The 21,702-nt window shown below is 53.5% G+C and overlaps 5 protein-coding genes across 5 annotated transcripts; 2 read left to right on the forward strand and 3 right to left on the reverse strand.

The window, feature by feature from the left end:
- Positions 1 to 1,907: 1,907 nt before the first annotated feature.
- Positions 1,908 to 4,741, forward strand: PG985_008817 (uncharacterized protein; the record flags this gene model as incomplete). The annotated part of the gene is made up of 4 exons (XM_066828585.1): positions 1,908 to 2,075; positions 2,135 to 2,416; positions 2,442 to 4,535; positions 4,643 to 4,741. The coding sequence occupies 4 exons, from the start codon at positions 1,908 to 1,910 to the stop codon at positions 4,739 to 4,741; spliced, it is 2,643 nt and encodes an 880-aa protein (XP_066683497.1).
- Positions 4,742 to 6,055: 1,314 nt separating this feature from the next.
- Positions 6,056 to 7,012, reverse strand: PG985_008818 (uncharacterized protein; the record flags this gene model as incomplete). The annotated part of the gene is made up of 2 exons (XM_066828586.1): positions 6,056 to 6,820; positions 6,932 to 7,012. 2 exons carry the CDS (start codon positions 7,010 to 7,012, stop codon positions 6,056 to 6,058), a joined length of 846 nt encoding a protein of 281 aa, XP_066683498.1.
- A 5,792-nt stretch (positions 7,013 to 12,804) lies between these two features.
- On the reverse strand, positions 12,805 to 15,705 carry PG985_008819 (Ribonucleoside-diphosphate reductase large chain; the record flags this gene model as incomplete). Its single annotated transcript, XM_066828587.1, has 4 exons — positions 12,805 to 12,848; positions 12,914 to 15,413; positions 15,474 to 15,631; positions 15,687 to 15,705. The coding sequence occupies 4 exons, from the start codon at positions 15,703 to 15,705 to the stop codon at positions 12,805 to 12,807; spliced, it is 2,721 nt and encodes a 906-aa protein (XP_066683499.1).
- A 1,490-nt stretch (positions 15,706 to 17,195) lies between these two features.
- Positions 17,196 to 18,637, forward strand: PG985_008820 (uncharacterized protein; the record flags this gene model as incomplete). The annotated part of the gene is made up of 3 exons (XM_066828588.1): positions 17,196 to 17,288; positions 17,346 to 17,523; positions 17,583 to 18,637. 3 exons carry the CDS (start codon positions 17,196 to 17,198, stop codon positions 18,635 to 18,637), a joined length of 1,326 nt encoding a protein of 441 aa, XP_066683500.1.
- Positions 18,638 to 18,865: 228 nt separating this feature from the next.
- PG985_008821 (uncharacterized protein) lies at positions 18,866 to 20,398 on the reverse strand (the record flags this gene model as incomplete). Its single annotated transcript, XM_066828589.1, has 1 exon — positions 18,866 to 20,398. One exon carries the CDS (start codon positions 20,396 to 20,398, stop codon positions 18,866 to 18,868), a length of 1,533 nt encoding a protein of 510 aa, XP_066683501.1.
- Between the last annotated feature and the right edge of the window lie 1,304 nt (positions 20,399 to 21,702).

Genomic DNA, 21,702 nt, shown 5'->3' on the forward strand with positions numbered 1-21,702 from the left:
AAGCACCTGTGCATGTTATAACATATTGTTCAGAAGTGGCTATCTACACGTTTCATTCGTTCTAGGCAACATGCAGCTAGAAGCGCTGGGCCCACGAGAATAGTATATGTATGCAATCCGTTGGGGCATGCGCGCACTGCACTGAGATCAACTCTTGGTCGTCTCGGATGACAACGTGTAATTGGTATACCAAATTGTATCATAGCCGTAGTGAACCAAAGTGACTGATAAATCAACAACAATTATTATCAAGTCGGTCCTGTGGTGTCAGCCAGTTCGGAGAGATAGTCACCACCAACCTGGGCCGCTTACTACAAGTACGTACGTACGCCTCTCTCGTACAGCCCTGCATACAAAACAAGCGTTGATTGCATCAGCTGAGCCTTGACAGCCAGCCCAGCAAAACTGCAGCCTCCCACCCCAGCAGATAGGCGAAATTACCGACATGCACGCACATGTATATATATCCAATATTTCCCTCTCGGCACAGCACCGACGCAACGTGACGATGCGTGTAGATGAAGCACTACAGTCGATTGCACACTGCCATCCAAAGATATCGAGTGTCCTCCCGCTGGCGAGGTCTGTGTGTGTACATACATGTGTGATGTGTTCGGCCGATACCCGTCCCGCACAGATGTGTGTAGGGTCTCACTTCAAGCTGTGCGACTGTCCAATTCGCAACCTTGGTCTTACTCTTCCTCGTACTCTGTTCGACCCCCGAGCCTCTCTCCGACGCACACGCCGTACACGCAGCATCTGGCAGTCAGTAAGCCATTGGAGGTGGCAATGCTCATCACGAGTGCCGAAGCCAAACATTATTTATAGAAACGTCTTGTGGATTGGGTTAAGACGACTGCGGGTTTCACGCGTGCTAAGTCCATAGCAGGTAGTAAGCAGCGTGCAGTAGGCCGTAGGCGTAGTCGACGAGGCCTACGAATGAATACGCAATATAAAAAAACATCTGGGCGGACGTTCTCCCGTAATTGGGGCTAGATAGTAAACAAAACAAAAAACCTTGAAGAGCCCAAGACCGATTTGATTCACCAGGTCTTATGAGACTATTGCCTGTCTGGGGGCGAGCTGGATCAGAAGCTGGGTATCCCGCCAGTCCGGGTTAGGTTGGAGTAGTTACTGTAAATGACAGATTAGCAGGGATGTAGGGGGGCCATAGGGGAGCCGGAATTGCAGCAGTGTTCCATCCTGTCAGCCATTTCTTATTTTACTTTCAATTTCACATCCCCCCTAACGAGTAGCTCTCTGCGCTGACCCGCCGGGACCTGCATAAGCCGCCAATCCTCGAAAGTACCCGGAGCAGCATCTGGCGCTGCTACAATACCTTTTCAAAACGAAGCCCGCATGGGAATGGATTTCCTTCCACACCCCCATCATCCCATCCTTGTCCATCTGTCGTCCAACCCCATACTTGTAATAATCAACCGCCGGCAGCAGAAGCCAGCCTCAATTCCTCCTTTTCCTTGCACTACCACCTTTTCTTCGATACCGGGACCCGTTGCTTTTCGCCATATTTGGCTCCCCTCCCTTCCATACTATAATAAGAGTCTTGTTGGATAATTATATTTCGCATTCCTCTCAGCCTTTGTCTTCTCGCGCGTGTTCGACAATCTCCGCGTTCCCTATTTGTGTACCCCGTAAAAAAAAAGTACATAGCCGCCCGGAGATTAGGCCCTCGAGTTTCGCGCGCCTCCCAATCCATGGTACGGAACCACCGATCGATCCAGTGACGAACACCAAACCGCGAATCAGGCGGAATAAGGGAAAAAAGAAGGAAGCGAAGATAGCAGATATAGGTCGCTACGAAAACTATACCATGTCTTTGCCTTAACGACGAGTGCGACCCATTAAATCTTGTTATTGTCGTTGCTAGGAAACTGTAGTGGCACAAGATGAACGGCATCTCCAACCGAGGGCCGGGTGCCAATGGCTTCGATGGAGGAATCCGACCACTGCAGCCGTTGCGCACAAATCAGGGCCCGAAAACAAATATGCCCGCCGACCGCTACAGGCAAGAGGGTCCAAATAGCGACATGCGCTCCAAGCCGCGCTATAATCCCGTACGATACCATCTCGAACCAGACCCGGTGGCCCCCAACGTACTAATTTGTTCGCATAGATGAACCCCGAGAGAGTGCAAAGCTCGATGCTAGTAGACCTGAAAGACCCCGTGCAGGTACATCTGCTTACCGAAACTGCTATACTCGACAGCAAGGAGTACGAGATCCTGTCCCAGGAGGAGGTGGACGACTTGAAGAAACAATGCCAACTCCTCAACCAGCGGATAGAACAAACGCGCGCCAGCCTGGCCATCCAGTCCAAGTATCGAGATGCTGCCGTCTCCATGGCCAGGCTATACTCGCCGAACAACCCCACACGAAACCTCTTGGGGGAAAAGAGCGTCTACAGGCGACGCCGCTCGCGAGGCGGAAGCTGAGCGAGAAGCGATACAGAAGAAATGCGAAGACTTGTCCTCGGAGCTCTGGCAGTTAGAGAAGCGCGCGATGGAACCTCAGAAAAGGCTGCTCGAGCACACGGCCGGCATCCTGCAGATGACGCACAAGGTTGCCAACAAGGGCGTGCTGACCCCCAAGATGCCCTCGATGAACGGTATACCTGCGAGCCCCGAGAGCATGTTCACCGGGTCCAACGGCAGGAATAGCCTGGAACCGCCAGACGACTTGCTTTTCGACGAAGCAAGCTTGTACCAATCGATCGAGGACATGGCAAACTTCGGTCCTGCGATTCCACGGGATCATCCTAAGAAGAACACTATAGAGATCCCCCTGAAATCGCCTGTCCGACAACAAACGAAAGAATTGACGGAGGAGAGTGAACGGTTGCGCATGGAAAACATCCAGCTGAAACAAGAAGCGGACTCTCTTAGGACACAGCTACAAGACGCTCAGGGCGGCGATCCCAATCAGTGGAAGCTAATAACCGACACGGAAAGGAAGTTGGAAATGTTCAATCAACAACTGCAGGAACTTGTGAGGGCCGCGGATCCGGCCAAGAATAACGGTTACAAAGCACCCCCTTCTGGTCAGCTTGAACCCGGTGATATGTTAGGCAGTCACCTAGACTATCTGGAAGGAGCATTGGCCGAGATCAAAAGCAGCATCGGCAATAAACCCGAAGCTGCAGAAGCGATCCAAGCCGCCAACCAGCAGATCCAAGAGCTTCTGTTGTCACACGGCAGCGCTGGGTATCCCAGCCCTCCTCAGATGGATGCCGATCTGAATGACCAGTTCGATTACTTGCAAGACGCTATCCGCGCGGCAGGGCAGTCGTTGGACCGGGCCGCTGCGCTCGCGGCCGCAAGCTCCGCCGACAAGCAGAAGGACGACCAGTCTGAAGCTGTTCTCATGGGCCTGTGGGATATAATCCAGGCGGGCCTGGCCGATGCCGAGCAGCGCAAGCGCGACCGCAGGAAGACGCGCTTGGACAAGGGTATCACTGCCGAGGAGGAAGACATGTCTGACAACGAGGGCTACGACCCCAACGAGACTTACTCGCTACAGGCTTTCTCCGCCAAAGTACAGTGGCTCTTCGCACAGGCTGCTGGCCTCAAGGAGAAGAAGGGCGTCCTTCAACGGCAGATCAAGCAGCAGCGCGAGCTGAACAACAAGTCGGACGTGGAGAAGGAGGAGGCCATGAAGGCCAAGGACGAAGAGATCGAGCAGGCGCGTAGCCAATTGGCCCAGGTGGAAAGGGAGGCAGACGGCATACGCCAGCAGCTTTCCGATACCCTCACGGAGCTCGACACAGCGCATAACACCCAGAAGCAAGGGAACGCGGAACAGGACGCGGCCATCAAGGAAGCCACGGATAAGCTCAAAGAACGCAACGCCAAGATTGCGTCTCTGGAATCCGACAGCCGGGACATTCAAATGCGCCTGACGACGGCCGAGACCAACATTGCCATCATCACAAGGCAGCTCCAGGAGGCCAACGAGGCCAAGGGCGAGGCGGATAAGGCCATCGTCGCCAAGGAGGCCGACGTCACGGCCAAGACGGACGAGCTCAAGTCAAAACAGAACGAGATAGAAGAGCTGATGGGCATGGTGGCCGAGTTCAAGATGCGCGCGACCATGGCCGAGGCCGAGCTGGACGGCGCGTACGGCAGCCGGCGGGAGCGCGCCCTCGAGGCCGCGGCGCTCTACGACAAGGACGGCACCAAGCAGCTGCAGGACAAGGTTGCCGAGCTGACGCCCCGCGTCGCCGAGCTCGAGACGGAGCTGCGTGGCACCGTCAAGGACCTCAAGGACATCACCAAGCAGGCCATCGACGCCGAGGCCAAGATCGCCGACCTCGAGGCCGAGCTCGACAAGACGGCCCAACAGGCCCGTCGCGAGAAGGAGGAGCTTCAGGAGTCTCTCGACCGCGAGAAGCTCTCCCGCGGGGCCCTGAGCCCCGGCATGCCCCTATCCCCCGGCGGATCGCGCAGCAGCTCCATCGTCACGGACTCGTACCGCGAGGCCCTCCGCTCCGAGCGGAAGAAGCACGACGAACAACTCAGGGTAAGCACTAATGTTCTTTCCTCCCTTTCTCCTTCCACGTTATCTACTTCTGCCCCTTGCCCCCAAACATCGACAAGCAACAGAAAAGCTGACCATTCATTAAACAGGCCGAGCAAGCAAACCGCAGAAAGCTCGAAGAGGAGCTTCGCGCCCTCAAGAGGGCCCAAGGCCCCGGCAAGAGCCCCCTCAGCCCACGGGTGGCGTAATTTCGAGGGTCTTTTCTCTGCCCTCCTTATACCAAAACCAAACACACTTCCTCCTCTATCTGCAGGTTGTGTCAAGACCCTCACGATTGTTACTCGTTATATATGACTCCACCCCCCTTATTTATACTCCTACCTACATCTCTATTACCACGACGACGTCTCTGACCGGGTCAAACACATGACGTACCCGGCGCTTCATTTTCGCCCATTGCATCCAGCTTAGCCTACTACCTACTTGTTCGCTTGTACGAATTACTCTACCTCGGCACACGACCACAACCCACTCAACCCTATACCTATTTACCTACCCAGCCCTTTGCCGGGTACAAAGCCTATTTATTTTTGGGCATGTGAGCCTGTTCACTCACATAGATTGCGCTGCTTTCTTTCTCTGCTTCTTTTTTCTTCTGGCTTTCTTTGCCTTTTGGGTAGATAGGGGGTTATTGTGGAACACGGGGAGGTTCTTCTTGGATATCATGTAAACACTTGCATTGGTTGGTCTGGGAGTGAAGAAGATTGTTGGATCCTTTTATCTTGCTGCTTGTTATTATAGTACATATTTGTTCATTCGGGTTGACAGGTTAAGAAATGGTAACAGCCGGAGAGGTGGGTTAGGCGAGCACGCTTCGCATGATGATGTGTATGTATCTTACGTTTTCAAAGAGAGCCAATATGTTAGGCTGACACATTGGTCATACCCTTTGCCAAGCAGATTAGGTGTCTACCAAAGAAGCCTCTACATTGAACGTGACCCAAGTAGAAAGGAATATCAAAACTATGCAACAGCTTCACTTTGATCGATCATAATACCATTTGAACCAAAGCCATGCGATATTTTTATGTGAGAACCATCCATATACGGTAAGATGATCATTAATATATTTCAGTTGAGTATCATGGAGATACCATAGCGAACACGGCAAGGCAGACTTGGGCAAGAAGGTTTGTATGCTGCTACCAGCGGTATGTTCTATTATCAATAGTGACTTCGTAGCAAGAAAGCCAAATCTCCACTGCCTGGACGATAAGCGTCCAGGCCTGGGTATCTTCAATCATCCGGTATTAGTGGCCCAACCCCCGAGCCTCAACCCCTCTTTGTACATGATACAGAACCCCAACTGACAGGCATTATTGTGAGTTCGTTGCGTCGTAAAAGCGATGGTACCTTTGCTTCATCCCCACCCATCAAAGTCCATGCATGAAAAACCAATATCATTATGTCATCCGTCATTGCCTCGCGCGCCAAAAATGATGTACGTGTAGAAAGGAACAGCTCGTAACGTCTTCGAAGATCTCAGGAAGCTATCATCGACTTTACAGCATGAGCAGTCCGAAACCGGCCGCAGCGAAGAAAGCACCGGGTGCGACCGTCTTCATGGCAGCGGGGTTGTTGGAAGACGAGCTGGCAGGAGCCTCGGGCTCGGTGGTGGAGGTCGACTCAGCCTGGGTCTTGGTGGTGAAGGTGCTGCCATCGGTGGTAACGGTGGTCTCAACCTCGGAGGTGTTGGTGGTGACGGAAGCAGATCCGGACTGAGTCTCAGAAGGGTTCGCGCTGCCACTGCCGCTGGCGCCGCTAGTGCTGAAGATGGTAGACTTTCCGATGGTGGAGGTGATGGATGAACCGTCAGACTCGATGGTAGTCAGGACGTCCTGGGTGCTGATAGGGACGGGAACGCCACCAAAGATGGTGGTCTGTCCGACGGTGGAGGTAATGGTGGATCCATCGGAGGTCAGGGTGGAGAGAATATCCGAGGTTGTCACGGCGCTCTGGGAGCCGGAAGCAGTCGCAGATGCCGATGCCGAGCCGCCAGTCTGGCCGGTAGCCATCACAGTGGTGGTGGCAGAGGGGTTGGAGCCAGTGACGGAGCCAGGGACGCCTTCGATGTCAATACCAACGGCGGCGCACTGGTTCTTGCCGAACGCCTTTACGGCGCTGGCTTCCTCCTGCTTGGGGCAAGCTTGGTCTGCGCAGTCTCTAACTCCGTAGATGAAGTTCTTGCTGGAGCACAGGCAGCGCCAATCACCGGACTCGCACTTGAAGGCGGAAGCCTGGTTCACCATGTTGGGAATACAGACGAGCTACATCGAAGCAGAGTCAGCAATGATGGGTCGAGACAGCCACACATCCTCCCGGGCAGTCAAATGACGACCAGTGGAGGACATGCTCGCTGAGTGAAGGGGAGAACTTACACCACACTTAGGGAAGTTGTCAGGCATGGCCTGGGCCGAGACAAGGGCGGAAGCACCCAGGATCATAATAACACTCTTCATTTTGGCGGGTTTGGTTGGTTCGAGAGATCTGTCGACGAGAACGTGTGAGTATTGTACGGATGTGTTTAGTCTCAACAGAGAAATGATGTTCGAAACGGTGCCAAAAGAGGATGGGCAAAAAGGCCTGTTCTGCAGAAAGACTTGTGGGTGTTGCGGATGCTGGGCCGAGAACGAAGAAAGTCTGGATGTTGGATTGTGTAATGGAGGAAGAAACTTGGAAGATGGGAGGGAGTGGTTTGGAATTTCAAAAGGGCTTGTTCGGAAGTATTTGTCTTGGGAGGGACTTAGGCAAGCAGTAGGGAAGGTGCGCTGGTTGGCGAGAGGGCTCTCTGACAAGATGGTGTGTGTGTACAGAGAGCGTCTCAGACTATTCGCGGCAGGTGCAACTGCAAGAGGCTGGAGCAGGTGTGGATGTGTAATTGCAACATGGGGTATAGGGAAGGCGCAAGGGAAGGAAGGGGCCGGCAACGCTTGAAGCTAGGCCTCCCCTCCCGTGTTCCTGAAATCTGCAGGTCCGCCCCGGCAGAAAGGCAGGGAAGTGGGTGAGCGTCATGGTTGACTTACATCTCTTGGTGATTAGTTGAATTATTAGGTAAGTGGAATTAGAGAGGCAGGCTGATGAAGAGCTGAGTGTCCTTGAGCTGGTGTGTGGTCGAGATGGGATATGGTAGAGGAAGGGAAGGGCAGCAGGCCGTTATATAATCCCATCGTCTGTTGTCTGCGAGCTGGCAAGCGGTGTTTCCTTGGTCCTGCAACCCAAAGTCAAGCCTGTTCTACAGACCGACGATGCAGGCCAGCTACGTAAGTCGTGTAGTGACTGCCCTCTTTTTCCATGGCAGCTTGTCATTCGCTACTATACCCAACCCATGCTATACCGGTTTAAGTTGCAGCCGCTAGCAGTACAACCGTGGAATTGCACCAACCTCCCTCCTCCCCACTTGCCTCTGGGCTGCCCCTGTTCCTTTACTTCCTGGCGCCCACATCCCTGCCTAGCATCCGGGCATCGACCTCCCCGGCGAGCCATCTCTTGTTAGTAAACACAGCTTGACATCAGGATCGTTAAAGTTTTGTTTCCCGCCTGCCCGACCGCCCGCGAGCAAGCCTGCATTTGCTTGACAGGTTCAATAGATGGCTGTAGCTTGCCCGCCGTCCATCTCGGCCTCCCATTGCTGAGCTCATTGTGGGGTGTGACCCGTTGTCCGTGTTCTGTTTCCCACGCGCGAACCGAAGCCACGACTACATAGACCCCTGGCAGGCCCGGCTCGTTCGGGCTAGTCTGTGTCTTGGGGAATCGGGGAAAGAACAACATGGGCATGGTTGATCATCCATGATATCAACTGGAAGTGATCCATCAACTGCTGTCCGGCTCGGCGCCATCGAGGCAGATCTCCGATCCCACGGTTGCGACGGCTTCGACTGGTATCAACAGTGCTGGAAGAAGAAAGCACACCAACGTCTCCCAATCTACCTGTAGCTCTGCATCAACCAGCCTTGTTTCCTTCTTTGAACTGCACGACACGACGTAAGGTATGCCGACAGAGGAACAATTGCATGTCTGTAAGTGACTGTTTCTGAGGGTGTCGCTACTGTAAGGTAAGGTTGGGCCTTGTCTTTTTTTCCCAACCCCGGTCGCCTACCACTTCTCTGATCGCGAATCGCATGGCTCAAACGTCGGTCTTAATCCATAAGATTTGCTCAACCGATAGAATGCACTACGACCTAATTTCCCCTGCCATTTCCCGTCCACCATATCCTGTTTTATGCCTGGCCTAGCTCTGATGGACATAGAGTCGTGCTACCAGGCTCATCTTCTTATTCGAGCTCACCTTCCTGACTGACGTCTTTCATTTGATGCAGCACTGACCAGTAGTATCATTAGATGCCCTCGTCACTTTTGCGGTGTCTCTCCTGCCTAGCTGAAGATAGATAGGGTACATGCAATTACGGCTGGTGTGCAGCAGCATGTTTCACGGAAGATGGGTTTCAAACCATCGCCCGCGCCTGCAGTCCCAGCCTGTACTTGCTATACTTCCTTGAGTGGTAACAAACTGCATGGCTATGGGGCCTGTTACATTCGTTCCTGTACAAGATATCGGATGACAAACCATTGCTACACATACGATGGCTGGAAGAAAATTTTATGTGACGGGCCGGCATTGTCCACCGACTTTCTCACGAAAGCTACGCAAAACAAGGCACAGCCATGAATTTGCTTCTGGAAGAACTCATGGCATGGGTTGAAGTCAAGATTTGCCGATTCTGGTGGCTGGAGCTTGGGTGTTGGCAAGAGCTCATTGGTCAGCGGGCCCTGCAAAGCCACTTACTTGGTTGGGCCTGGCTCGAGATTTTTCATTGATGCTCAACACTGAATTATGGAGACTGTCAAACAGAAAAAAAAAAACCGGGAAACGGACGGTCGAAGGTCGCAGTGACGTGGATCGACGGCCTGTCCCACAGGCTGACATGGAAACAGCACAACCTCGACAACGTGTAGGTAGGTAGGTGAAGGTTGTGACCGGCACCCATGTGCATCGATTCTAATCCCCGATCAACGATAGCAGCTGCCAGCAACATCAACATCCAGGATACGTACGTTCCTCAGCACATCATTGAAGTCCAAGTCAATGTCAATACTAGTAAGGGGTGAATGTCAGGAATTTTGGGCTCACAGCTAGCGCATCCGCAAGTGCCAGCAGAACGAAGCGGTAGAGTCCGCATTGATGTCATCTACTTGCCAGAAAGGGAATACATCTAGACTGTACACCCCACCTGAGCACTCAATCCAGCCATCCCTGTGGCCATGCACGGCGATCCCTGACTGGAGATCTCTCCAATCTCTCTCGACGCTATGCAGGACGGGGCCCGTCGTCGGTGCCGCCCGTTGTCTTCGTTCACTTATTCACACAGCAAGCACGCTGGGTGCTGGGTTGCCAGCCAATAAATATCTCTCTCCACTGGTAGGTAGACTGGTGTTGTTGCATGCCTGGCAGCCAAAAGTCGCGGGAGCTACCACTATCTAGCACGGGTTCTGCGGGCAAGTGCATGCCGATTGCTCCATTGGCTCAGCTCAACACATGCATGTCGATTTCCGAGTGACGAAATATTTCAATATACGACTAGCACCCCTCCCTCAGCCACTCCGCCTTTCTCTTTGGCAGAGCAAGGTTCAGCTTGCAATCAGACAGTCGATCATCTTGCTTTCTGTCCAATCCAATGGAGGCATGCCTCTCCCCACCACCCATGGCTGCTAACTTTGTTTCTACTCTGATATGTAAGGTCTAGATCTCTGCAGCTGTTCCATTCATCGGCCTATTAACCGCAAAAGTCTATCAGTGAGGGTTGAGCATCACCTGGACAACGACTGCAAGGATGCCACCAAACCATGTCCCGTCCTCGCTGTGTGTAAATACCCAGCGCCCTCCACCTCGGTGTCAATCTGGGTCTTTCTAGTGCAAAAATGACGAGATCGACAAGACATCCACCACGGCTCCAGACTGGAGGATAGTCACATCAAGTAGTGATCAATAGTTGAGTTACTGCTACTGGGGCCGGCTTACGTACAGCTAGGCGTCTGGCTCACAACAGCTGCCGGTTAATGACAGTAGGCAGAGGCCTCCATTCGCGAATCTGCATTGCCGCCCTCTTTCCGAGCAAGGGAAGGACGAGGAGTTGCTGTCTTTTCGTTAGGTGAAACCCGACTGGGTATATGCAAACGGTGGCCGACATAACAGGACCCAATTCGGGTTCCCCGCTTGCCCCGACAGATGTGTTCCCGTCGCTTCCAGCGATTTCAACGCCCACGAGGAAAGAAAAGAAATCATGTACAATAGTTCTGGGTCTATGTGTGAATATGTGTGAACGCTGATCTACAAGTGCTGCCAGAGAGAACGGTATTCGGGCTCAACACGGGTTGATATGTCACCTGGAATGGGGTTCCTACCAAACCCGGTTTGATTAGGGAATGTTGGGACACGATCTGATTGAGCATTGCCATGGTGAAGACGCCCATCGTCTTTGGGGCATGACGTCTCGCTGGAGGCCGCAGCCCATTGTCCTGCTTGGGTGTTTCATTGCCTCTCACAAAGGAGCTTACCTGCCTTGGTGGCTACTCAGTCACATAACCACACTGGTCCTGTCGTGTGGCGAGGCTTCGTAATGTTGGATAGAGCCATACATATGTGTGTATTGTCGTAATGCACAGATACCGTCCAGTCCAGCCCAGCAAAGGTTAAGTTGCCCTTCGCGTAACCTTGGCCATGCTATGCCACAACCGCTTTGGAGAAGAGCCTGGTAAGGATCGCCACGGATACATATTTTATTGTTGCTGTGTGACCCTATACGATCTCGATATCCACTTCGACGTCGCTCAAAGGAAATTTGGCCGCCCGGTTTGTGATCGCGACAAATCTCGGTAAGTTCAAGCTTTGGTTTCCTATCACGGTTCCACCTACAAATGACCAATGTCCACCTACCGGTAGACAACGCCTTGTGTTTGCGAAACACGGCCAGCTGCCTCTCCCCTTTCTCTTGTAGCTACAATATTATTTTTTGGAGCTACAGGATATGCCGTGTCGCTGCTGCCACACCAGGCAAAGGAGAATAAGCATTTCGTCATGGGGATAATCGCAGCAGCGGGTAGAGTTTATTTTCACGTGGCTGGCCTGTCGCGCCGAATTTCATCCGAAATCGTGGCACAGCGCCATCAGCTTCTGCAGGCCGTGACCGAGGACATTTTTCTGTTGCGAGACATTCATGTCTCGTCTCGCACTTTGACTCTCGCTTCCATGGTTCAATGGGAGGTGAGTTTTGTTCTAGAAGCTCAGCCCCTCGGTTCAGCCCCCTGACGTGGCCCCCCTTTATTACCTCATAAACATAGGGGCAAAAGAATGCCCAAGATGAAACCAATTTTTGGGTTGGATGACTTGGAGGCCCCTCTGGTAGCGCTTTCTTTTTGTCTCTCCCTTCGGTCCAAATTAGAAGTACGGTAGCAAAACTTGATGAGCTTGAGGCAATCGCTGCCTGAAGGCTGTCCCCTTCTTCGGACTGAACTCGGGGAATTGTAGCAGTTGGTGATAGGCCGGCACGGCGTACACGCCTACGCTTCTCGTGAGGTTGCTGCCAAGTTCGCTGGAGTAATTGCACCCAACGACTTTTGGTGTTATTTTTACTAATCTAGAGATGATCATATTTACTACCTCCTGAGGTACTGGAATGACGAGGAATGATACGTGGGTCGAGAGGGATAGCCGATAGGATAGGAAAAGACACACCGAAAGTCACTTGGACATAAGGAGTATTCTTACACAGAGATGGAGGTATATGGCATCTCTCACGTCTTCAAAGTAAGCAATATACCACAACCTGAGGAGCAAAGCGTTGTAATTAACATCACAGGGAGCCATAATTTGTTCATTTAAGTAATTGTTCATTGAGCTCGCAAGCAGCCCTGCCACCATGCCCATGAGAAGCACTGCGGTAGGCCAGGGACTGACTATACGAAAGACTAATACAGGGGACCAAATTTGCCCAGAGCCTGCGAGTGTATCTCTCTGCCATAGAAAAAAGCAAACGCAAAATGGGAAACATAAAACCTTATCCATAATACAATGCATCGATGCGTCAACGTTCAGTACCTCCTCGCTTGAGAGACCTCGCACCCAGACAAACCCCAAAAGCCATCCAGGGGCATGGGGGGGTTGGCAGTAAACAAATCCCAAAACATTATGTATATCCATCATCAGCCGTCTCATATCGTCATCTCTCCTCCTAACCCTATCGTTAATATGCAGCGCTTAACCACTGCACATCACGCAAGATTCGGGGTTCTCAATGCTGCCTGTAAAGTTTATCAGTTGAAAGAACTCAAAACGCTTGATCTAATCGGATGATGGGGCAACTTACAGGCCAGTACAGCTTCGTTGTAGATATCAAACTCACGCTCCTTGCTCTCATCACCCTTGTCCTCTTCTTGGCCGGGGGCCTTCTTGGTCTGGAGAACTGGCTCAGACTCGTCCTTGACCTTCTCAGCCGGCTCGGTAGGCAGAGCCTTGGGGCTCTCACCCTCCTCTACGTCAGCCTTGAAAGGGACCGACTTGATAGGCGAAGGTGCAGGCTGCTGTACCTGGGCTGCGGGCGGGGGAGTAGTGGTTGGCGTGGGCATGCCCATGGGACCGCTGGCCAGGCTGTTGTGCGACATGGGTCTAGATCCCGTAGCGGGGGAGGAAGGGTGAGATACGTAGCTGCCGGACGGGGGTGCTCGCTTCTTCAGGGCTCCTATGCGTGAAACTTGGCTATCCTCGACCTTCAACTGTTCCTGGTCCACAGTGAACTGGATAGGAGCAGCAGCAGCCTGCGTTCTCAGGTAGTACATGCCCGTCTTCAAACCGAGCTTCCATCCTGCGAAGTGCATGCTGGTAATCTTGCCCATGGTGGGGTCGCGCATGTGGATGTTAAGGGATTGAGACTGGTCAATGAAGGCGCCACGGTCGGCAGCCATTTGCACAACAGTTCGCTGTGAGATTTCCCAGACAGTCTTGTACAGAGCCTTGACCTCGGCCGGGATGTTGGGGATGTTCTGGATGGAACCACCCTCGGCAATGATACGGTTCTTCATGTTGTCAGACCAGAGACCCATGTCGACGAGATCCTTGAGCAACCAGGGGTTGACAACTTGGAATTCACCAGCCAGGACACGACGCGAATAGATGTTGGAGGTGTAGGGCTCGAAGCACTCGTTGTTGCCCAGAATCTGGGACGTCGAGGCAGTGGGCATAGGCGCACACAGCAAGCTGTTGCGGACACCATGCTGCTTGATCTGCTCCTTCAGAGAGGCCCAGTCCCAGAGATCGGAAGGTGTGACATTCCACATGTCATACTGAAGAATACCCTGGGAGACGGGAGAACCCTCATATGTGGAGTAGGTGCCCTCGACTTGGGCAATGGTCATGGAGGCGGTCAAGGCAGCGTGGTAGATGGTCTCGAAGATCTGCTTGTTCAACTGCTTAGCCTCGGGAGATTCAAAAGGCATGCGAAGAGCCAAGAAAGCATCCGCAAGACCTTGAACACCAAGACCAATAGGACGGTGACGCATGTTGCTGTTGCGTGCCTCAGTGACGGGGTAGTAGTTGACGTCAATAATCTTGTTCAGGTTACGGACGACCACCTGCGTGACTTCGTGGAGCTTCTGGAAGTCATACGTGCCCGAGTTATAGTCCACAAACGCGGGCAAAGCCAGCGAAGCCAGGTTGCAGACAGCGACCTCATCAGGTGCCGAGTACTCGATGATCTCAGTGCACAGGTTGGAGCTGCGGATAGTACCCAAGTTCTTCTGGTTGCTCTTGCGGTTGCAGTGGTCCTTGTAGAGCATGAAGGGGTTACCAGTCTCGGTCTGGGCCTCCAGGATGGCGTACCACAGCTTCTGGGCCTTGATCGTCTTACGGCCCTTGCCCTCAGCCTCGTACTTCTCATACAAGGCCTCGAACTCGTCACCATAGACATCAGCGAGCCCAGGGCACTCGTTGGGGCACATAAGGGTCCACTCTCCGTTCTTCTCGACACGCTTCATGAACAGATCGGGAATCCACAGGGCAAGGAACAGATCACGAGCACGAATCTCCTCCTTACCGTGATTCTTGCGGAGGTCAAGGAACTCGAAAACATCAGAGTGCCAGGGCTCCAGGTAAATGGCGAAGGCACCGGGGCGCTTGTTGCCACCCTGGTCGACGTATCGAGCAGTGTTGTTGAAGACACGAAGCATGGGCACGATGCCGTTGGAAGTGCCGTTGGTGCCAGCAATGTAGGAACCGGTGGCTCGAATGCGATGAACATTGAGACCGATGCCACCCGCCATCTTTGAGATCATAGCGCAAGTCTTTAGGGTGTCGTAGATTCCCTCAATGCTGTCATCCTTCATGTCGACGAGGAAGCACGAGGAGAGCTGGGCCTGGGGAGTACCGGCGTTGAACAGAGTAGGAGAGGCGTGTGTGAAGAACTTGCTCGACATGAGGTTGTAGGTCTCAATGACCTTCTCAACGTCGTCTCCCCAGATACCCACAGCAACACGCATGATCATGTGCTGGGGTCTCTCGGCAATCTTGCCGTTGAGCTTCAGGAGGTATGAACGCTCCAGGGTCTTGAAACCGAAGTATTGGTAGTTGAAGTCTCGATCGTAGACAATAGCTGAATCGAGCTCCTCCTTGTGCTTCATCACGCACTCATAGGTCTCCTTGGCAATCATGGGTGATGCCGTGTTGTTCCTGGGGTTGACATAGTGGTAGAGGTCACTGACGACTGAAGACCATTGCTTCTTGGTCTGCTTGTGGAGGTTGGACACGGCAATGCGTGCAGCCAGAATGGCGTAGTCTGGATGTGTGACGGTCATATAGGCAGCGGTCTCGGCAGCCTAGGGAGCATTATGGGTTAGCAAAAGCAACGAAACCGGGTTGAGATCAAGAAAACTTACCAGATCGTCGAGCTGTGCAGTGGTGACACCTCCGTACACACCGGAGATGACCTTTTGTGTAATGGCAACGGGATCGACATGGTCGGCGTCGAGGCCGTAACATAATCTCGAAACACGGGCAGTGATCTTGTCGAATTGGACACGCTCCTGGCGTCCATCTGTTCGATTGTGAGTCGACTGCAGCAGGAAGATAGGGGGAGATATGTTACATACCACGCTTCTTGACATACATGGCGAAGAAGGTTGAGTGTCTCCTGGCCCGTAGGAGATGGATAGATCAGTTAGGACAAAGGATGTATGAGCAAAGTTCCAGAGCAAAGTATGTGTTCTAGTTGGTCAAGCCCTAGAAATCTGCAGGCAGGAGCATCTACTGTGGGAAGGGAGTAGACGATGCCTGTGCAGTAAAAATGTTGCGTGTTGTTGAGTAGAAAGTTGGGGTGTTGGAGGAACAACCGTCGAGTTTGCAAAGGCGGGCCAATTTAAATGGAAATCGCGTACAGGCGCGCCTCTGGATGGTGGGAAACGCGTCGCAAACAAGCTCGGATCAATTGATTAATGTGAAGACACCTAGAGAGGTACATGGAATCTCCTACAAAGACGCCAGAGGCCGGGGGTATTTTTTGCAGGCGCATTAATCAGCTTGACAGGGGAGGGATAGGAATCGGATATGGGATGGATGGGCTTTGGACGCCTGTTAACACGCCAATGGACGCGCTTTTTCGCTAAAAACCACTTTACGCGCACATTGGTGGGGTTGGGCTCGGGGCCTCTTCCATCCACCCCTCTCTTGACAAGCCGACACTGACAGTCTCTCTATTTGACTTTCGCTGGATGATATAATCATTGCACGTGTCTGAGACCTCATCACATCAATTGATGCCCTCGAACCCTATCATGAGCAGTCTGCAGACCGTCGTTACCCCTGTCTTGTAACTGTAGCATATCCACGCCAGTCCGCACCGTCGCATTTTTCGATGCTGTTGCCAGGTCAAGCCCCACGTACCCAAGTCTCCGTTTCCCGGACAGCATTCTGGGGCCTGTAGAGATTTCCCGTCTAAGGATTATAAAGCACTCTGTCCCTCCAGCCGCTATATGATAAAGCCGAAGTCTGATGGAATCCTATAGGCTGCTATAGGTATGTCTGTATTGGTAGGTAGGTAGTAAGAGCAGCAGCCCCTGCTGCACTTCCTCTACCAGCCCACCGATTACTTTGATGGATGGTAGGGTAAGGCGCTCCTCCTCGATCAGCGCCACTACCAGGGTCTACACCAATCTTCCATCATAGAGGACAAACAAGACCATACCTATATTAGGCACTGCATGCACTATAAAGTAGGTACGATTGGCGTGAATACGGTATCTCATAAGGGTGTTGTGCATGCAAGTCAGCCTGGGCGGGCTGCATTAACACGAAAGCACGTGGTCAGTGCATACATACCTACATGGGTAAATCGATACGAAACTGCCTGCGTCAATGGCCGGCAGCTAGTAAAACGACTGGCTGGTTCACAGAACACAGCCCTATATGACTATTCAGCTGAACCGTGAGTCACCTTCAAGACCTGTATGTGAGATAGATCAATGCACCTATACCATGTACAAAAGTCGATGATACGACGTAGTTTCCCGTTGCTCGTTTCTTCCAGTTTTGGAGCTAGATCTTTTTTCCCACCCTGTTCAACCCGCTTTTGCGCAAGGCCCATTTCATCATCGGTTTCTACCATGGCGTCGGAGTTATCGCCGTCCACGTCGATACTGACCCCGGCCCCTGAGGCGGCAACTCAAGCCCCGGCCTACAAGCCTCGCTATATTGATGTACACTCATGCAAGGCGCTCAAACTTTGATGGTACTGGCTGACCTCTTATCTGTAGATTGGTATCAACCTTGCCGACCCCATCTTCCGTGGCAAACACCACGGAACTCAACGGCACCCAGATGATCTCAGCGCCGTGATATCGAGATCTCAAGAGGTCGGATGCACCAAATTGATAGTCACGGGCTCCGACTTCACAAGCTCTAGAGAGGCACTCGAGATAGCCCAGCAGTATCGTACGTGTATTATGTCCATGTTGTTGTGGAAAAGCCCCTCGATGACTGACTGAACGCAGCTGGCACTGTCTACACCACGGCAGGCATCCACCCATGCTCCAGCGCCATCTTCAGCAGCGCCAACAAGCATGAGGACACAGACGGCCACACCATGCCGTGTGACCCGGACCCATCGGCGCCCATCCCCGAGGACCACGACCCGGACCACGAGAAGACGCAAAAGATCATCTCGGACCTGCGCCAGCTGATCGAAGACGCCCGCCAGAGCAGCGCACCGGGGTCCCTCGTGGCCTTCGGCGAGTTCGGCCTGGACTACGACCGTCTGCACTACTGCTCGCGCAAGATCCAGCTGCACTCGTTCGCGGCGCAGCTGGACCTGGTCCTGGCGCTGAAGCCGCAGCTGCCGCTGTTCCTGCACTCGCGCGCGGCGCACGCCGACTTCGTCGCCCTCCTGAAAGAAAAGTTCGGCGACAAGCTCGAGCGCCTCGAGCGCGGCGGCGTCGTGCACAGCTTCACGGGCACCGCCGAGGAGATGCGCGAGCTCATGGACCTCGGGCTCTACATCGGCACTAACGGATGCAGCTTCAAGACGGCCGACAACTGCGCCGTCGTCCGGGAGATCCACCTCGGCCGCCTCATGCTCGAGACGGACGGGCCCTGGTGCGAGGTACGCCCCAGCCACGAGGGGTGGAGACTGCTGGTCGAGCAGACCAAAAAGCAGCAGCAACAGCAGGAGCAGCAGTCTTTGTCCGAGTCGGCGACACCGGGTACCTCGACGCCCAGCTCAGCTGCAGCTGCGACCGATGCTGCCTCGTCCGCGACCGGTAGTGGTGCTTCAACCCCCAGCGGCCCGAAACCATCGCAACAGCAGCAGTCGCAGAGGAAAGGCAAGAAGCCTCAACAAAAGAAGGAACCAGAGCTTCCCGAACGGTGGAAGACGGTGAAGAAGGAGAAGTGGGTGGAGGGTGCGATGATCAAGGGTCGCAATGAGCCCTGCATGATCGAGCGTGTCAGCAAAATCGTGGCGGCCATCAAGGGAGTCAGCGAGGAAGAGGTCTGCGAAGCGGCTTGGAAGAATACGGTTCAGGTGTTTGGATTAGACGAATCAGTATAAACCTAGATTTTTAGACAAAATGCGAAGTGAATGGGATTACCTCCCAAATGTGTCATTAGACGGCTGGGCGCACCGGCGCTGGTAATTGAGGCCCACAGTCTTGCCTCGTTGGTTTTGCTATTGGATTATATACACTAACGGATCTCTTCAGTATCCCAAGCCATGCTGTCCAACTGTACTGATACATCATTAATCATACATCATGAGAATTTGGCGGTATGTAGAAGTTTACAGCCCGGATCCCTTGTGACCCCTTATTCTCCCATGTCGCACAGCCCCTATAGTAACACCTTCCTCGCCCGTCATCCAGCCCGGCATCCGCTCACCGTTCACGATACCCGCTTCTACTAGCTGTCGGATACCAGCGAACACATGATTGCCATGGAAAGTGAGCCGCACCTTGGGCTTCCAGCCTCGGGCGTCGTCCGCATCGTCGTCACCGTCTTGGGATCTCTCAAACGCAAAGTCGGCCCCACTCCTCCGCCCTTTGGTGTTCTTGTGCTGTTGTGACGAGTTTTCGTCTTCTCCGTCTTCTCCATCCTCCCCTCTCCGGTGACCGTCTGTGAAGGCATCTTCAACCAAAATGTCGACGCGTTCGATGCCCTTGCCGTCGTCCGCTTTTGCCGAGTCGCCGAATCTGGCCTGCGCCACAAGCCTAGCCCGTTTGGCTTCTTGTCTGTACTTGTCCTGGGTGGTTTTCGTCGATAAGGCGCGCCTCTTTCGCGCACCGCCGGCCAAGTCCTCCGGCGCATCCTCATCGGAGAGGGGCGGGGTGGGCAAGACCGGGTTGAGCGGGGAGTCGGTCCGCCTGTTGTCCTCGGCGGCGTAGATGGACCAGCCGCCGCCGGCCGCGTTGGAGCGCCCGGCTCCCTTGACGTGGAGCAGCTCGGCCAGGTTCCGGGTGGCGTGGCCCGCAGGGCGCAGGGCGTAGCGCTCGCGGGGGCGCGACATGGCCTTGGGAATGCCCTCGACGATCAGTGCACGCAGGGACTTGGACTCGCCTGTCGTGGTGGCGCCCGTGCTTTGCGAGTTGGACAGGTAGACATGGGGAGATGCATCGGGAAAGGCGATGTAGACGGTCCGGGACGCGTCGAAGCTTGTCGCGGCACGCTCCCCCGTCCGGTTCGAGACGGCCAGGCCCGTATTGTAGGGCGAGTCGAGGATGAAGATGCGCAGCAGCCATAGCGGCATGCCCTCGGGCCGGTCCAGATTGTAGTGGGCTTTGACATCCGGCAGGACCTCAGCCTGGAGGTTCTGCACGAAGGTGGACGGGTGGAATCGCGGGATGGCCATAGACTCCTTCTCCAGCTTCTGGGGACCCTCGGCGGCGTCTTCCGAAGATGGCGTCTTGAGCCGCTGGACCTTGTAGGCGGTCCATTTCAGGGAGCCCGGGTGGTCGTAGAGGTACTGTATGTCTGCCATTGCCAGCTGATATAGCGTGACGCCGTTGCGCCAGTCTCCTTCGACGATGCGGTCCACAACCTCGCGCTTGCTCCCTTTCCTTTGCTGCATATCACTGTAGATCTCCCGCAGCTCCTCCAGCGAGCCGGCGGGCGGATAGAAATCATCGTCGTCGTCATCTCTACCTTGCAGCAAAGGTGGACACAGTGACTGATTGGTCGGGTCCAGCCAGTCTAGCACCATAGAAAGGAGAGACGGCCTGGATAGGCGATTCAGCAATTTGACCACCGCACTGTTTGAGGTCTCTACTGGTAATGATGATGGCAACCTAGCGGTTGTGGGCACAGAAAGGCGCGCCATGTTCCTGCAATCGCTTCACTCGTTGGGTGTTGGACAGATTGGTGATACTGGTGGCCGCCAGCAGCAGCAGCTAACGCGTCAAAACGCGTCAGACTTGTACAGAGTAAGACCTGCAGGTCTTCTTGATTGCGAACGAAACTGATGATTCTACCGTCAAGTGGTGTTGCGGATTCCACCCTCTCGTTTTGGAAATGGATACAAATTGAACAGATCATGTATCATCGGTTGGTCGCGTCAATGCTTCACTGTCGCCCAATCTTGATGTTGAATTGGATGCACATGTTTACAGTACATACATGCAGACGATGCATAATTAATGCAAGCTTAGCTAAGCGACTAGCAACCCCACAAACGTGCCAGATCTAGATCACTTGGCATGCAATTCTGGCACAACCAGTGAGTGGTGACAGGGGCACATTCGCGAGAAACCTGGTTGGAGAAGGTAAAGAGTTGGTGTCTTGAAGTAAGTGAAATGAAGATGTAACTATTTTGCTATCTCCCTTGTCAAAAGCCACGTACAGGCGAACTGATGCAAATTACAGCGTATACCTTTCCGCAAGTGACCTTCAGCAGCCAATAGTACTGAGGCTGGACCCTAGATGCATAGCTCTATGTACTCTCCGGGTCTCGGCGATTGGAGCCCGATTATAAATACCTAATTAGGCATTCTCAGCCGAGTTCAGACACCGGAACTGCTTTGATTTATAAGCCAGCGGGAAGGACATGACCGCGAAGCTTTACGAGGACAACAAAGAGAGGCACTTGCTCGAAAGTCTGGCGGTGTGCGCAGCTACTGAGATGATGCACAGTCTTTAGTAAGGGGATGCCGGGAAAAGAGGCTCTACTTATAATCCATTTTAAGGCAATACGATGCGATGGAGAAGGTCCCTGAGTTCGTGTCTTGTCCAACACATGATCAGACCCCAGAATTCAGAAGCTGGTGTGTCAGGGTTACGTATCTTGTATGTGTAACGCCGGATGGTCGATAAGATAGACGCAAGGATCTTTCGGGTTCCCGTCATCATACTGTAAGTCCATTCACAGTCCCCTGAAAGACGAAAAATAGATCGCCAAGCTGCCTTGCAGCACAAGCATTGCGAGCTAGCTGGTGGCCCTGTCGAGAAATAGCCTGCTTTGAAATCAAGTCGAACCTTACTGTAGGTACCTAGTATCAAATCAATGATGCAGGTCAAGCCAGGTCAAGGTACTTCGTAGCTTGCCGTATACAGCCGATGGGCCACTCCACCTCCAATCAATGGAGGGCGCTGCGGTTAAGCAGGCTCGGGTGGTGGGGAGAGCGGAAG

Source organism: Apiospora marii (genome assembly GCF_038362585.1).
Source record: "Apiospora marii strain CBS 49790 chromosome Unknown utg000005l_segment0_segment0, whole genome shotgun sequence".
In the NCBI taxonomy this organism is placed as follows: domain Eukaryota; kingdom Fungi; phylum Ascomycota; class Sordariomycetes; order Amphisphaeriales; family Apiosporaceae; genus Apiospora; species Apiospora marii.